Source organism: Cheilinus undulatus, linkage group 23, assembly GCF_018320785.1.
Source record: "Cheilinus undulatus linkage group 23, ASM1832078v1, whole genome shotgun sequence".
Taxonomy (NCBI): domain Eukaryota; kingdom Metazoa; phylum Chordata; class Actinopteri; order Labriformes; family Labridae; genus Cheilinus; species Cheilinus undulatus.
Genome location: NC_054887.1, coordinates 1786376 through 1803894, shown reverse-complemented (window position 1 = coordinate 1803894; position 17519 = coordinate 1786376). Strand labels below are relative to the sequence as shown.

General features: G+C 42.4%; 1 protein-coding gene across 13 annotated transcripts in view; it reads left to right on the top strand.

Moving 5' to 3' along the window:
* Positions 1 to 17519, top strand: part of sox5 (SRY-box transcription factor 5) — a 384599-nt gene that overhangs the window by 320283 nt on the left and 46797 nt on the right. For all 13 annotated transcript variants that reach the window (XM_041780726.1, XM_041780725.1, XM_041780733.1 and 10 more), the window contains 2 exons: positions 5762 to 5934; positions 7789 to 7857. In XM_041780726.1, coding sequence (XP_041636660.1) covers positions 5762 to 5934; positions 7789 to 7857 — 242 coding nt within the window. The remainder of the gene's footprint in view (positions 1 to 5761; positions 5935 to 7788; positions 7858 to 17519) is intronic.

Here is a 17519-nt window from a genome sequence, read left to right as displayed (position 1 = left end):
AGTCTTAGTCTAGTTTTAGTCATCACAGATCTATCTTTGTTAGTCTTAGTCTAGTTTTAGTCATCACAGATCTATCTTTGTTAGTCTTAGTCTAGTTTTAGTCATCACAGATCTATCTTTGTTAGTCTTAGTCTAGTTTTTCTTCTGGAAAAAAGGCTGTGGATGAACATTTTTGTCATAGTTTCAGTCGACAAAATGAACATTGGTCACAAGTTTTATCTTTTAAATAACCTATAACTGTATTTTTTTACATTTAAAACTTTTCTACTCTACTTTAGCTGAAGTTATTTCATCATTGTAACAAAGATGTGAGGAAACTGCATATTAAATAATATGTAAAAATATTATGTGCAGTCAGCAGGGGCGTAGATAGAAATTTTGGGCCCCAGAAAAAATATTACAAAGGCCTCCTTAACTGGCTAGCCAAGCAACAAATGTTGCATCAGTTTTACAAACATCTATGCATTGAAATTGATTTTTGAACCATAATTTAAGGATTTATGAGCAATATTTTTACAGTGGTTAAATTTACTTAAGTTTACTTGCATTATTTAGCAGCGCTGGACTATAACATTTGGAAATTTTGGAGGGAGGACCAGTCCTCCACCTGTATTTTATTTCACTCTAGTTAATACAAATTTCAGCTTTTGAGTTTAAAATGACTATTATTACTAAGAAAAAGTAAATAAAAACACGTATCATAGCAGTCTCCCTAGGGCCCGTCCCTATTGTGGGCCCGGGTTATCAGCCCCCCCCCCCCCCGCCGCCCCGGTGGGGGGGGCTGATGTACGGTGATTTAAAGATGATTTGGCAACTTTGGTGTCTTTAGAAGTACTTGATGGGAAACAGTGATACCAAACAAGTTTGCTGTGGCACAAACAAGTTTAGTGAAGTTTTTATAACGTTAGAAATAAACCTAGAAATTAAGCTTTTTTAAATCTTCAAGTAAACACAACAAGAGGAAGTATTTGTTTGTACAAAAATGTTATCAGCTGAATTCTGTAAACTCGAGCAGCCACTGGGAAAATGAGGTTACTGCAAACCATCTAGCTTTAATCAAAGCTTAATGTTGTTACCTTACTATTATCTTAATTTGATTATTCACAGTTATTAGGTTATCTTGTATAAATGCATCCTCATACCTCCAGTCTGTCAGCTCCTGTCCACTCACATCGTCCTCTCCTCTCCTGCTCCTCCTCCCTCTCCTCCCTGCCTCCAGCCGTCTCATCCCTGCTCCTCCATCCTTACCAGGGGGAGTTATCAGTACAGCGGGGGTCATTAATTAGCACCGCTAACACAGTGACAAGTATTACATTGTTACAAATTGGTTAATTACACCACGCACAAGAGTGAATGAGGGGGAAAAAGAGAGGGAGCTGGTGTTGGTTCAGTGTGATTGTAGGTAAGCACAGGGCGTAGCAATCTGCCTAAGGAGGAATGTGTTTAAACCGATGGAGGAAACCAGTTATTGATCCACCTGCCCGCCTAGCAGCGTCTGAGGAAACGAGCCAACATGAGGTGATTTATGGGGTGACTGCTGAAATTCTCAGAGTCTGAATGGGACTGAAGGAGGAAGGAAAGAGCGGGCAGCTCGTATACACTTTGGAGAGTCAGCTAAATCCCGTCTCAGTTAGCGTGTTGTTTTCTTGGATTCGTCTTCTTCTGCAAATACTCTAGTTTACTGATAAAGGATCCACAGCTGAGAGGGGGATTGAGAACAGCTTGTAGAAGAAGAATCAAGCGGTTGTCTTCGTTTTCACAAGCTAACTGTCGTGGACGCTGGTTAAAGAATGCCCACCTCCAGAGAAAATCACTATTTTTACACAGGAGTGCCCCAATTCCACTGTCTGAATGTGTGCATGTGCCTGTGGGTGCGTGTTAGAGGGGGGTTAACCCCAACAAGAAGCCCCTTTGATCCATCGTTTCACCTTTGCAACCCCCCCTTATCCTTTTTCTCCCTCCTCCTCAACCCTTCATCCCCCATTTGAGCGGGCTAACGTTTTTAACACAAGGCCCTTTCTTGTCTTGGTCAGCTTTGACTACACACTCAGGCACACACACACATTACTGCCTCTACAAAGGTGGGTCTGTGAGTTAGGACAGCGGCGTGTTTATTTTTCCAGCGGCCAGCGCTCCCGACAGTTGCCTTTATTGTTCATTGTTGGCGGATGGATGAAGTGCGGGGGGAAGTGAAGGAGCAGGAGGGGGTGATGGTGGGCAGTTGTAGGGGAGTATCGGGGGTGGCGTGAGACGGGCGCTACCAACAGGGCGTACAAATGGATGACTCTCACCTTCCTGAGCGGTCAAAGGGCAGGTCAGCAGCCGTGACTCCTCGTCTCCTCTCCCTCTCTCCCCCCTGTTGTTCTCTCTCTTTTCCTTTCCTCTCTTTCTCCCTCTTTCTCTCTTCCTCATCTGGTTTGACTGGCGCAGGAATGTGGCCCTGTTAAAGGTAGCAGCTGAAGAACAATGAGGGATTGTGCTCCTCCACACACACACACACACACACCAAAAATCATGTAGGCAAACATTAGTACATATGACCAGACATGGGCGCCGGAGCACAGACTGATTGTACCTCGGTGTGCCTCTCTCTAACTACATCCTGGTGAATGATTTAGACCTTGTGTGGAAGTGTTTGTGTAATTGTGTGTGTGTGTGTGTAATGGAGCTGGTATGTCAGGATCTAAGAGGTCAAAGGTCAGGCCATGCTAAATGTGAGCAGGAGGTTGGCTGACTGCAGGGTAAACACAGACCAGACACACACTCCTTCTCTTTTTTCCCCTCACACACATGCTTTCATAAAACACAGCCTGATAGCTCCAAGTTTACCCAGAATTCAGCAGCAATCAAATTAAATTTAATTTTGCTTCAAGTTTTGCAAGAAATGTAAATTTACAAACCTGGCGGAATATTTATTTTGTTTGTTAACATATGAATCTGGCTCAGATCGTACATTTGTTTTGCCGCCACATTTTCCCTGTGTACAAATGTTTCCTCAGCCAGATTTATTTTCTTTATTTCAATAAGGCAATAAAGGCAGTGATGGATGGGACTCAAGTAATCAGCGCTGGCCTTCTGTGCCTTGCAGAATAAGTCAACATCTGGTTTTACAACTCTGCAGCACACACACCAGCTTTTACCAAGCACTCCTGTTGACGTGCCCTCTCCCTCCTGCTGCTCAAACCCCTCACCAGTCATATATTAGACCAACCAACAAGCCACGATCGCTCTACACTGCTTTGTTGTTCCTTCCTCCTATGCCCTTTTCCTTCACGCTTCTGACCTCTCACCTCACCCCCACGATCTTTTCTGGCCTCAAGATAGGCATGAGCATTTCGCAAAGAAGAAAAGCCCAGCACAACTCCTCAGTTTGGTGTAGTTTTGACATTGTGGGCTTTCTCACATTAGCAGCAGTATTAACCCTTAAAGGGCTGATAAGTATTTTGAAAGTTGAGTCGTATGAGGTACGTAGCAGTGGTATTAGCCTCCAGTGATTTTAGTGAGCATTGCTCCTTTAAAATGACTGGCTAGTACAGCCAGGAAGCTAGGCTACAGAGTAACAGATGGGTACAGTTTCTCCACTGAACTTATTGGGGTTTTGGTAAAAAAACAGGCCATAAAACAACGTTGGCTCAAACGTATGCACTACTAAAAAATGTTGGAGCATTTTATTTTGTCCTAAAAACTCACTAAAATCACGGAGAAACTGTACCCATCTGTATAGCCTAGCTTTCTAGCCAGTACAACCAGTGAGTTCTTCTTAAAGGAGCCACACTCACTGAAATAACAGGAGGCTAATTCCTCTACTACTGCTAGGCAGGCCAGCTCACAGATTTGGCTGGGCCCCTAAAAACCCAGAGAATGGGCCCTCCCCGGTTATGATTTATTGATGATATTAATGTATTTGTGTTGGATCAGTAGCATTGGTGCTAACAGTTCCCGACTGTTGGAGCTGAAAAGATAATCATGTTGGAATTATTTGTGCTACTTTTTAACCCGTTTCACCTTTTTCTCTGTCCATTATTGCCACAGCTTTTTGCTCCATTTCACCCAATTTTTTAAAAACTTTTTTGCCCTTAGTTGGAACTAGGGCTAGGCAAATAATTGCAAATTAGATGAAATCGCAATGTGGCCAGCTGCAAGTTTCAAATTGCAGAAGGTGCGATAATACCAGATTAACATTTTTGTTTTTTTCTGCAGCAGAGACGGTATGCATTAAATATCAGGCAATCACTTAAGTGCAGTTTTTTTAGAGTTTTCAAAAAATCATAGTTTCTTAATTTTTGTACGTTTTTTTTGTATTGAATATGAAAACGATATAAAAATGATCTCTCCCCTCAATACAAGAACTCATATCTGATTTGCAATACGAGTCAAAATCATCATAATAAGTTATTTTTTCAAAATAGTTCAGCCCTTTTGTAATCTTATATTGTGATGGTTTTAATATAGAATGATTAAATGCTTATGTTTGTTGGAAAATACAAAAGATGAGGAACTTCAGAAATAATCCAGCCATCCATTTTCTATACCACTTATCCTGTTGGGGGGGGTGGGGGGTGGGGGGGGGGGGGCTTGAGCCTATCCTAGCTGGCATTGGGCAAGAGGTGGGGTACACCCTGGACTGGTCGACAGTCAATCACAGTCTTCACAAATAATCCCTTATCAAATCGCAATACTGAGGAAAAAAATCACAATTAGATTATTTTCCCAAATTGTTCAGCCCAAACTGGAGCTAAATTGCCTACTATCCTTTTTGTATTTTTTGCCTTTTTGCTGTTTTTTTTTCCCATATATGCCATTTTTTGCCCCATAATGCCATTTTTTAACCAGTTTTTGCAACTTTCTTGCCCATTGTTGTCCCTTCTGCCCATTTTTGCCACTCTTCTCCCATCTTTTCTTCATCTTTTTGCCACTTTTTCCACCATTTTGCTCATGTTAGACCCTTTTCATTCGTTTTTACCTATTTTCGCTACTTCTACCCGTTTTATCCATATTTTTCCATCTTTATCATGTTTTGCCACTTTTTGCACATTTTTGCAACTTCGTTTTGCCACTTTTATCCCGTTTTTTGGCTCTATTCATTGTCATTTTGTTCATTTCCAAAGAGATGTCTCAGTTTCTTCTACTTAATTTTCTTGCATCCTGACATTTGTGCATATTATGTCCTTGCTATGAAGTCTGGCCTAACAATCCTAATCCTTTAGCTCAGTGTGCACATCCACAATGCTAACATCACCAATAAAAAGGTAATTCTGTTAAAGGGAAATAGGTTTACATTTTAACAAATGGAAGAATTGTACTGAAGCATAAATAAATAATGGTCATTTTTCTGTTGCTTTGATAAGAGTGGTTATTATTCAAGTTAGGAATAAATTATTGTTAGCGTAACTTTAGAATGGACCATGATTTTGCTGACCTCCATGGGCCCCTCAGTTTGGCTGGGCCCCAGAAAGCTCACCTCTCTCCCCCTTATGGGCCGCCTTGCTGCTAGGTACCTCATATGATTAAACTCCAAAAACACTGAAATTTCCTTTGAAGTGGTGTATAGACTGTTATCACTTAATGGTTTGTAACACAGTAATATTATTTTAGTAGTTATACAATAATCCAATGCACACTCAATAAAGTTATTGTATTGGTATTTATTGAGATGTGAAAACAGCTCATCCATTCATTTTAAATGGTTACACATTTGCCTTCTAAGTGCTTTAGTGTCACCTTTAACCCCTCATCCCCTCTCCCCTCTCTTGCCTTATAGGTACTCCAGACAGTCTTGCAGAGAAAGAGCGCCAGCTTATGGGCATGATCGGCCAGTTGAGCAGCCTGAGGGAGCAGCTCCTGGCGGCCCACGAGGAGCAGAAGAAGCTGGCTGCCTCACAGATGGAGAAGCAGAGGCAGCAGATGGAGCTGGCCAAGCAGCAGCAGGACCAGGTACAGGAACGCATGCATGTAAAGGGCAACTTTGGAAAACTCTGCATCATGGGATTCTGAAAACAGTCCATTTTAACAGTTCTAATAATACGGATGCAGCTCTGATAAAGTATGCAAATCAGTACGATCAGACCCTTAAAGATGTTTGACCTTGCATAGGTGTGTTTCCCATCAAATATTTCATGTCAGCTGATTCTCTGAGACTCTTTTTACGTACACACAGCTGCATTTGACACACATGAACACTTCACCATCACACATGGTCATCAGAATTACTCTGAGGTGTGGCTGAAATGCAGCTATTCAGGATTTTTTATCCTCCACACACTTTGACAAGCATGGAACACTCACACTAGTGTGTGTGCGTGTGTCTGTGTTAACACAGCCAAAGACATGCGCCTTTGGCAGCCCAAACACAGGGACACGGCACAGGAATGAGCTGAGGGTATGTAGTGCTGGAGCGGATGGAGGGGAGACCTACACACACATTTACACACACACCCCAAGCTTCCAGGCGAAAGTCTGCCAGGTATTTGCATAGAGAAGGGTTTCCCTCTTTGTTGTGCTTTTAGCTTCTAGAAAGCATGGCTTTATGAGGAGAGCAGCACACTTACACACAAACCTTCCCAGAGGCATGCAGAAACAGCTGTAAGGACCAGGATGGAGTCTGAGTCTGCCAGCCTGTGAATGGCCTCCATATTGTTTCATAGTTAGGCCATTCCCCTCTATTAGCAACTGGACAGTTTTGGTGCAGAAGTTAATTACAATCACAATGCCAAAAAAGTTGGGACGCTGCATGAATGTAAATAAAACAGAAATCAGCGGTTGTCAAATCTCATAAACCTATATTTTTATTCACAATAGAACATAAAACACATATCAGATGATGAAATTAAGTCGTTTTAACATTTTAGGAAAAATATTGGAGACAGGGCAACTTATTAGGTTGATTTGCAACAGGTCAGTAACATGACTGGGTATTAAAGGAGCAATTTAGAGAGGCAGAGTCTCTCTGAAGTAGAGATGGACAGAGGTTTACTGCATCTAAAATAATTCATAAAAACGTTTCTCAGTAAAAACTGTAAAAACGTTGATCCTCCCAACATCTACAGTCCATAATATCATCAAAAAATTCAGAGAATCATGAGAAATCTCTGCGAGCAAGGGAAAAGGCTGAAGGTCAGTATCAGATGGCATGATTCTGCGCTGAAATCACTGCAGGAACGCTTCCAGAAAACATTGTCTGACGGCCGTGCCATCCACAAATGAGAGTTAAATCTGAATCATCCAAAGAAGAAGCCATATGTGAACAGGATCCAGAAACACCGCCATCTTCTCTGGGCCAAAGCTCATCTAAAATGACTTAAGACTATGTGGAAAACTGTTCTGTGGTCACATGAATTCAGAATTTGAAATCCTTTTTGGAAACCCAGACACCACATCCTGTGGGCTGAAGAGGAGAGTGACCGTTCAGCTTCTTATCCTGGCTCAGTTCTAAAGCCTGCATTTCTGATGGGGGCTGGTAATTTGTTAAAATAAATCAAGATAAAACTGTCAGCCTTGTTTTCTCTTTGCTATATTACTACCCCTACTGATAGAGACTATATTCAATAAAGTGTGTGCTCATGCCAGTGATTGTGCCACTGCTGTGCATGTGGCTATGAGCTGAGTCCAGATGAGATGAGCTCTTTAATATTTCATACCAGGGCATCGACCCTCTGTCGTGCAACTGTGGCCTCAGAGACCTGCAGATGTGTCGCATGTCCCACAGGCCCTGCACACACACACACTGTAGCACACATGCATGCACTCACTGCATATATGTTCTAATAATGTGTTGTGCTCCGTCCTTAGATTGCCCGGCAACAGCAGCAGCTTCTGCAGCAGCAACACAAAATCAACCTCCTGCAGCAGCAAATCCAGGTGAGGCCAGTAGATGTTTGTGTGTGCTCGTAGTCATGTGTATGCAGGTTTCCAGTCGTTGTCTGATGTGTGTGTGCCTGCTAAAGCCATAAAGGCGATTCTGTGATTGTGATTGTTGAAGCTTTTCTGGCTTGAATCAGTGCTGACTCCTCCTCTAACACAAAACACAGAGACAGACAAAGTTTAATCACTTCAAAGTGGTCAGTCTGCTTGGAAAAATCAGAGGAAGTGCACTGGCTTGAACAATACATGAGATTTAAGAGACTGCACATGCATGTTTTTGATTATTTTATCATGTCTGTATGACTTTGAATGCACTGATAAGTTCCTCTGGCAGTGATTCTGTGTCTCAGTGGATGGGTATTTAGGATGTAACACTTGGAAATGGAAGTATTGTCCTTTTGGGTGCTACACTGGAGCCTCTATGTTGGTCCAGGTGGCCTGGAACGAATAGCCCAGGCCTTTGTAAAAGCAGATGACACTGAATTTTGAGCTGAGAAAGACGGGCTTTGTATCATAAAGAGACACCCTGTCCAAGAGGGAGCACACATACACCCCCCCCTCCCATCCCCCCAGAGGTTAGCCATACTCTGTTTGTGTGATAGGAGACCTTGTGATCGCATGTGTGTAAAGCAGCTGTGTTTATTTGCTTTGCGCAGGCTAAATTCTGAATTGTTCAGCTTTTTGTGTCTTTGACAGAAAAGAGCGTGTTAGCGTCTGAGGATTTCTCTGTGCATTCTTCAACGTCCACTTCTTCATATGTGTGTGTGTTCGCTGCAGCTGTGTGTGTAAAGCTATAAACACGTCCGCTCATGATTCACTCCCTCACGACCCCGGCGAGACAAAGCTCTCTTTTCCCATGACTTTGCAACCTTTTCCCAAACAAGCATCTCTCCATTGAGCGGGCCTAACAATAGTTTCTCACAAGCAGGGGCAGCTGTAGGCAGCCTCGTTAAGAGAACGAACCAATCAGCAGGAGGGAAAAACACACGTGTATCACGCATCAAAATATGCAGGCAAACCCAAAAATATGGTGTTCATTCTCTCAAGCAAACGTATCGTAAGCAGTGAGAGAGAGAGCTGATGATCAAACAGACACTCATCATCAAAGAGTTGGTCGAGAAATACACTGCTTAATCATTCATGAAGAGATTGTCCGCACAATCCCACAATACAATGGCCTGCCAGAGAGAGGGCAGCAGGTTCAGTGTGTCTGTATGATAAGCCTCTTGTGATTGCATTTCCCCCTAACGAGGCTGAGTTCAGCTGGCCCTCGGTGTGCCTGTGTTTGTGCGAGTCTGCGTCCTTGGCTTTGTTAGGCCCAAACCCCCAAAGGCCTGTGAAGAATGCTTTCAACCGTCCACTTGGAAGAGGTGATGAAATGAAACGAATAATCAAGCTCATGAAAAAGAGAGGAGAGTGACACACATCCCTCATGAAAGGGGGACAAATTATTTATTGTCCTCGCGTCCGGCTTCCTATTTTTTTCTCACCCTGAATCTCAAATAGAGCTAGCGATATGTGAGTTAGAGTCCGCTATTTAGGCCAACGGCACTCGCCAAATGTGGTGAAAACTCACAAACAAGTAAGTTCATTAACCAAAACACAAGCTAACACATATAGTTGTAATGCTCTCACATGCACATGTGACTGACTGACCGACTGTTCTTACAGAGCTGTATAGCAGGGGTGCCAAACTCAAGGCCCGGGGGCCAAGTCTGGCCCGTGGTGCAGTTATACCCGGCCACTAGACCATATCATATTTTTATTCTGACTGGCCTACCAGTATGAGGTCTGCAGATTTCCTCCAGTATAAGAATGTAAACATAACCTTGATGATTTATAATATCCTTGTTGAGTCATAAAAATTAAAAAAGTAAACTGTAAAAATAATTTGATTAAAAAGTCAGGAAGGTAGGAGAAAGTTGTGTTTTCTCTATATTTTCAATTTTGCATCTCACAGTCATGAATAAAAGTTGACCATTCATTTCATATTTTAACCTTTACATATCAAAACTTAAACTTTTTATCTCATAGTTTACCTTTTAGATTCATAATTTTACATTTTAAACACTATTTTGACCTTTTAAGGTCAGGATTTTGACTTTTATCTCTTGTTTTGACCTTTTTCAAGTCCTAACTTTAAAATTTTTCTAGTGTTTTTACTCATGACTCATGATTTTATTTCACAATATGACTTTTAAAACGAATACATTTGAATTTTATCTCATATTTTGACCTTTAAACTCATGATTTTTAAATTTATTTTATATTTAACTTTGAAACTCATTCATTTGAAATTTAATCTCATATTTTGACTTTTATCTGGTATTTTGACTATTAAAAATCATGGTTTCAGTATTCTATCATATTTTTTCCTTTTCAGAACATTATTTCGACTTTAAATGTTATGTTTTTACCTCTGAAACCTAAAAGTTTGACTTTTTATCTCAGATTTTGAGTTTTTAACTTATCATGTTGACCTTTTAATCTCCAAATCATTTATCATCAGTGCTGTTTTTTACCCCATATCATTTCTGGTGAACATGAGGTTGATAGTCTATGGTTAAATATTGACCCTGTTAGGCCCTCAGATTGGACCCAAATTTAGAATCCGGCCCCTGCTGTGATTGAGTTTGTCCCCCCTGCTGTATAGAGTTGCACTGTGGGTGGGGTTTAGTTGTACTTGAAGCCGTTCTTGTGCAGCGATTTTATCGGATGTAGTGTTAGCATAGTATCAGTTTTACCAGAGCTGGACCTCGTGTCTTCATGAAAATAAGGGCAGGGAGCCACACTGAAAGCTTTTCAGTTCCACTCTTCTCCCAGTCTGCTTCAGCATGGGTTCATGATCATTACGGTGGGGTTCGCCGGTGCATCTGATGGCTGCTGTCGCGGTAGTCGTTAGCTCAGATCTAGCTGTAGAAGAGTGGCAGCTTGATCAAAACTGGACCACATTTAAAACAAGAGCAAAGAGCCACACTGGAAGCTTTATAAATAATAAGAATTAAATATCTGCATCACTAATAATGAGGCATAGTTCAGGCTAGTCAAGGAAATAAATCAAAGCTTCTGTTCACTGATCAAACTCTGAAATGTAAGCCTACAGTGGTGTGGAGATTGTTGACTGACATGAGCACTCTGGCATTGTGTAAAATCAGTGCAGGTCCCATAAACAAATATAAAACTGCAGTGAAACGTGTGTGTAATGATGATGAGCACATAAATGCAGCAATAAAGAGGTGTTAGTCTTATTTTTCTTAAGTTTGTGACCCTTCCTGCCATAACAAACACAAAAAGGTGTGGTCTAACCGCACTCAGAGTTAATAAAGTTTATATTTTCAACTTCCTTCCAGTTTCAGCTCTGCTAGAAACTTTGATCTGCCAGCTCAGTTCATGCATTTTCATTCATAACTGCTTTGCATTGACAGCCGGTCGGTGAATGTGGACGTATGAAGGGAGGAATAGGAGGCTGATGAGTGTATGCACATTTCCAGGTAGATGGGGATATATAAAGACAACACTGCCTGCACACAGTTTTGTAAATGTGAAGTTTTTTGTAGTTAGGGATGGGAATTGAGAACTGGTTCCATCCATCGACATCATTTACTCAACAATTCCCTTATCAGTGCCTTACTTCCAGCCTTGAAAAGTACGGCCTCACCAGAGGCAGTCAACGACACGAGCAAGAACAGAGAAGTGGAGGAAGCAAACATGGCGGATGGTCACAAAGACAGGCTAAAGCAGTTAAAGTGTGGCTTCATTTCTCTAAAAAAGACATGAACAGTACGACGAGCAACATCTGTGGGACAGGGGTTTCATGCAAGGCATGCATCATTTTACACAAGAACTGTTAAAAAGGTTTTAATGTATTGTTATTATACATTCAGGGATCTTGGATCCAGAGACTGGTTTATATTTGTCTTACAGTTCCATCTTTTAAAGAAAATGAGCAGTAGTTTTGTATTCTCATTCAAGATTGAAGACCCAGAGAGCAGTTTGTTTTAACCTACAAAAGAGAGTATTTTTTGTATATTTTAGCATATTCTCCACCCAAACACTTGGTGTTTAACATTATTGGTTCTCTAAACTGTTTATTATAGACAGTAGCTAAAGTGTGATTGTTATTGACTCTCACTGAACGGGGCAGACGTCTGGTTCAGAGAGAAAGAGAATCAATAAAACTGTGAAAATCTACCTTTACAAAAAGAAAAGTCAGAGGAAGGAGTCAATAATGGCCTCTTTATCAATAAAATTGTATCAGTTCTCATCCCTATGTACTCAAAACCACACTATCTGAGACCAAGACCAAGAGTTTTGGGGGTCAAGACCAAGACCATAAAAATCACCTTATAAATCCCTGACAAGGTCGAACAGTTAAAGAGCATTCTCTCTTTTTTATTTTTTTATTATTTATTATTATTTTATAAATGTGAAAATGAGATGTTTATCTAGATCTGTCAGGTGAAAGAGGACTAAAGTAAGAGTTCAGAGGTTTTTCTGACTAGAAATAAGATGGACTTATGTCTGAGTTTTTGCAGGCGTAGCTATTTGTTGTTTTAGTGAGTGCTTCTCCTTATTATCACATTAATGAAGTTGAAGAATAGCAGATTAGTGCTGGTCTCGGCCGGTCTTGATGGAAAATCCAGAGTCCGGCCACTCCGAGACCAAGACAAGACCAAGACATTCAACATGTGGTCTTGAGACCATTCTCGAGTACTACAACCCTACCCTCCCTACCTGTAGTTGACCAAATGACATCCAGGCACCAGCCAATCAAGAAAGAAACTTCCCTTTAACCCATGACAGGTTCCTTACTGCACCGCTTCAGTATTCTAAAATAACTTAAACCTTTTATTTTAGCCTTTTCCTGTTGTGATTAATCAACCAATAAAATGAGAGATAATCAGAGTGCACCAGCACGATCTCTGTTATCATGAAAAGATAGCTCTTTAGCCTCATGTAGCCTACAAAATAACCTCAGATCATTGTTTTTGTATTGATTAATTACTAAAGATCACACGTTTACGCCTCTGCTGTGTCATGTACCAGCATATTAGACATGTAGAGATTATTAGTGAGCTGAAGTAAAATAACGGAGCCTATTTACCTATGGCTGCAGGAGTCAATGCAGTGAGAGGGGGCGGGGAAACGCTCAGTACAAACAGCCTGTATCTGCTGGAGTTGAAGATGTGTTGTAAAATAATCAGAGAACAACATACACACCCGATAGTTTTCAACCAAACTATCAACCAACCAAGCTGTCAGCCCGAGTATTATGACACTCCCCAATTTTGGGGTTTTGCTGCAGACCCACTTTCAGTATGGATTCCTTGCACTGTGTTACAGTGAGACCCCAGACCCTGACTTTGTTTAATCTGACGGCGTAACACAACTGCAGAATTAAAAACAAGATCGTGTGAACATGAAGACATACGGACATAAATACACAGTCCTACCCCCTGCCAGGGGCCCTCTTGTTAGGCTCAAAGGGGTGAGCACATTTCCTCACTTCTCCCTGTTCTTTCTCTCTCCTGTCTTCTCTTATTCTAATTAAAGGACTTGTCTTCGTGGCTCCCTCCGGTGTTGCCGGGGACGACTATTGCTGCCGTGCTGGGAAGCACGACGGGGATGAAAGGAGCTCACCTGCCGAGCGGCTCAGGGCTTACCTTGAGAACACGCACACATTTTCATAGAACAGAGAAAACACACACAATCCATATTGAAAGAAGAGGGATGAGGGGACACGAGTGTGTCCTGCCTAATGAATGAAAACCCACTCAACCAAGACATGCACACAAACGTATACACATTTAGGTGTGTCTCTGACTCTAGCTCATCAACAGCTGCTGGGACTGTGGGTAGAAGGCAGACAGAGGGAGAATCAGTAAAGCCACCTGATGCTCTCACTAGTCTAATAGAGGCCAGACATGGCGGCGACAGGAGCTAACAAGCTCTCTATTAGGGTTAACCTACATCAGTAACTCAATCACTCAGACACAGACGTACACCCATTACCCATGCCGCCCAATATTCCTCTAAAGAAAGTCCAGTCATATTTACCGACATGTACCACAAACGTGCCCACTCACGACAAAGGAGCACCTCTGTGCTCTGTGCAGAGGAGCGGCTAACCCAATTGCCTGTGTAATTGTTTAATCACTTCCATTACACCGCAACCGGTGTAATTTGTGTTTTCTTCCACACAGCTAGTGTTGGTGTGCATGCACAGACCCCCGAACCACAACCAACCAGCCTTTCCCCTGGAGACCCTCCCTCACTAATGTCCCCCCACACACAGACATACCTGTGCATGTGCATTCTAGCCGTTGCAGCACAAATCAGGCCCTTACATTCACAGCAGGCTGGCCTCTAATAGCCCCTGTCCATAGAGAGTAAATGGACTAATATTGCCAGCTCCCTTCCTCTCTCTCTCTAAATTAATTATTGGTTCTATTGCTTGCACGTCCCTTCTTTAGCAATAGGTCATCCAGGTCTTGCATTAATTGCCGGAGCATATGGTCGCCAACAGATTTTAGCTGTGGGACTCGCACTTTAGCGGGGGCTATTTTTTTCGCACGCTCAGATGCGAGCCATATTGTGCGGCGCTGGCAGCTATTGTTCGGCGCATTAACTTCATAGAGCTAATTACTCCCCAATAATAACTTTACCTTGGAGTTTTTAGCGCACCGCGTGCCAACCAACCTGTTTCACACCCCATATGTTAATTAGCGGCCACATCTTCATTATGCCGCAGCGGCGCTTTAAGTTCAAGCTGTGCCGCCTGGCGCGTGGTGAACGCAGCCTCCACTCGCTGCCAATTATCCAACTCTTGCTCCACTCGGCGTCTCTCTTCCTCTTCCTCCCTCTCTTGTTCATTCTGTTCGGTCTATCTGCTGTTTATTTCCTGAGAAGTTCTCTCGCCAGGGTGAGTTGTCGACTTCTCTCTTTCTCTGAGTCCTCCCTGCCCCTGTGAAAGTTCTCGAGCAAAACTTTCACACATTTCCTTTAAATATATATTTTTATAGTGTGTAGTTCATTTTCTGTTCAGAACATTTTTCTTTGTTTCGTATGCAGTTATCACTGATTAGAGGGTTTCTTTCACACGGCTTTTTCAGATTAGTTTGTTTCAGGTTTCTTTTAGGGATTTTTCGGTTGAAGGTTTCTCAGATGAAACGCGGCGTCCCTTATTCTCAGCGTCAGCAGCGTACAGTAGCAGCGGTGTGATGTTTTGTCTGCGTGTGTTATAGGTTTTCATGTTCGCTTTGGGGCTGATGTGAGAGAGGAGCTGAGGAGTGCGTTATTCCCCAAAGCGCCTGCTGTTTCAGATGTGCCTTTTCCTTTATGTGGGATCTGGAGATTGTCTGATAGATCTGGCCTGGTTCTCACTTTCCCTCTTTTTGTTTTCCTCACTTTCTTTCCTTCTGTCAGTGCTTCTCTTTGTCTCTGATTTGGGAATCTCTCTTTTGTTTCTCTAAAGTTTGCTCTGTGATCATAAGAATAACAGGCAGAGCTTGTGATTCACTTGAAAGTATTGTTTTTTTTATAATTATGATATCAGTGGTATTTTAAGTCTTTTTGCAGATGTTGAAGGAATGAGACGGAATTCACAGGAGGCCATGATGAGAAGGACTGATCCAATATTGGAGCAAGTGATCAAACCTCCCACCAACTCTCTCTCTCTCTCTCTCGCCCTCAGTCACAGCCCTTTGCTTCCCCCTGTTACGCTCAGCTTGCTCTGACCCATGTTTTCTGCCTCATGTGTGCATATTACCCTTCTGAGGTCAGTGTGTGTGTTTGCCAGCTCAACAGCTGTTCCACACATATCCAACCGAACTATTATAACAGCAACAAAGGAGGCAATGATCCTCTATCCATTCTTCCTGTGTTCTCCTCAGTCTATTGTGGCGTTTTGCTCATTTTTCTGCTGCTTGATCTTCTTATCCTATTGTGGAGTCTTGCGTGTATTGCTTAACAGTTCTGTAGGCTGATTAATGTCTTCTCATTGTTTGCGGGCTTTTTGTTATGAGATAGGAAAAGAGGAAACACACAAAGACATCACACACTGCATGCCAGGGTGTCTAAGTACTGTATGTATGTATTACAGCTGCCATGGACTTATCTCCCTCCTCTCCTTTCCTCTGCTCTCCTCTCATCTCCTCCTCCCTACGGTACATTACAGTATTTCTAGCCAGCTCCACTCTAGCATATGTCCAATTAGGCCTGAAAGGCAAAGCGGAACTGTTCTGTCTGTGATTCGTCCCTACAGGGGTCCTGTCCGAGCGCCGCGCTGGAACGCCTCTCCCTTCTGATCGCGCGGCGCAGGCGGCACGGCGGTTTATGGTTTACCAAAATGGTGGAGTAATTATTGTTTTTGGTGTAAGGGGGGAAACAGGAGCTGCTTGAAGAGAGCGCTATTCCCCTGCGCCGTGATAGTTTGATTACAGAGCTGCTGGCTGGCGCATGCCGACACACAGGAGCAGGAGGAGGGAGACGAGGGGAGCGACACACTCACACGGAAACACACACACATGTATTTACAGTACAAAACCATGCAAACGCCCAGGGAAACCTGAGTATACACACAGGCAGGGAGAGTAGTGACAGCTACTCTCTCACTACATACCTGTCTCGAGCACTAACCACTTCAAGTGTCCATATCACTCAGATATTACCTGATTGTGCCATGGCTCTGCCGCATCCTTGTGATTGTGCTGCCATTTCCAGCCATTTTCATCATTCCAGATCAATTTTCCACATCAAACAGCTTTTACCTGCCCATTATCCTATTCAGCTATTACCTTTCTGCCCTCCCGGCAGAGTGAGAGAGACTGGAGGAGGAGGAGATGAGCTGTGGATGGAGCAAAGTGCTTTGCAAGTGAGAGAAAAGGTCAAAGGCATAACAAGCCGATCACAGATTTGATTGAAAGGGGCGCTCAACCAATTTTACACATAAAGTTTGTTTTCAGGATTCTGGGTAATATTCAAGCTCTGCAAACATTTATAGCGTGTCCCTGTACCTAGAGGAGGGGGTTCGCAGGCTTTAGAGACTTTGAGTATAACCTCAATGATGTAATCAGAGGTTTATAGAAGTTATTTTTTTTAATACAGGAATCCTGCAGATCTTTGAAAAGTCTAAAATACTCCTCAAGGCCTTAGAGAGTCTTTAAAAAGTCATTTTTTAGTCTAGCCAGCCTTATAGGATTCTAGTCTTCCTCTACAGATTGTTGCATAAATATTCCCAGTGTTTGATGTCCTACGTCTCCTTAGCCAGGACCCCAGACCTCTCTGTGGTTTAATAAACTCTGTCCTGTTGTAAAACACCGTCTAGGTCTCTAACATCGGGGCAACATGGTTGTCCTCTTAAAAATCCATGCAGCCAACCCGTATTTTATTTCAAAAGGTCTTCCCTGACAAAAAAGCTTTATTCTGCTAAAATGTTTACAATCACTTTAAAAAACCTTCTAAAATGTGCTCTGACAAATATCATCATATCAATAGAATAGAGTTGTTAAATGTGCCAGAATCATCAGACAAACATTTCTTTGTTTTAAAGATTTAAGATTTCACAGACAGTTTTCAGACTTTTTTAGAGTCTTCTGACAAAAATATGTGCCCCTGGCCTGTCCACGATCCCCTCAAGTACCAGAACCCCCCCCCCCGTC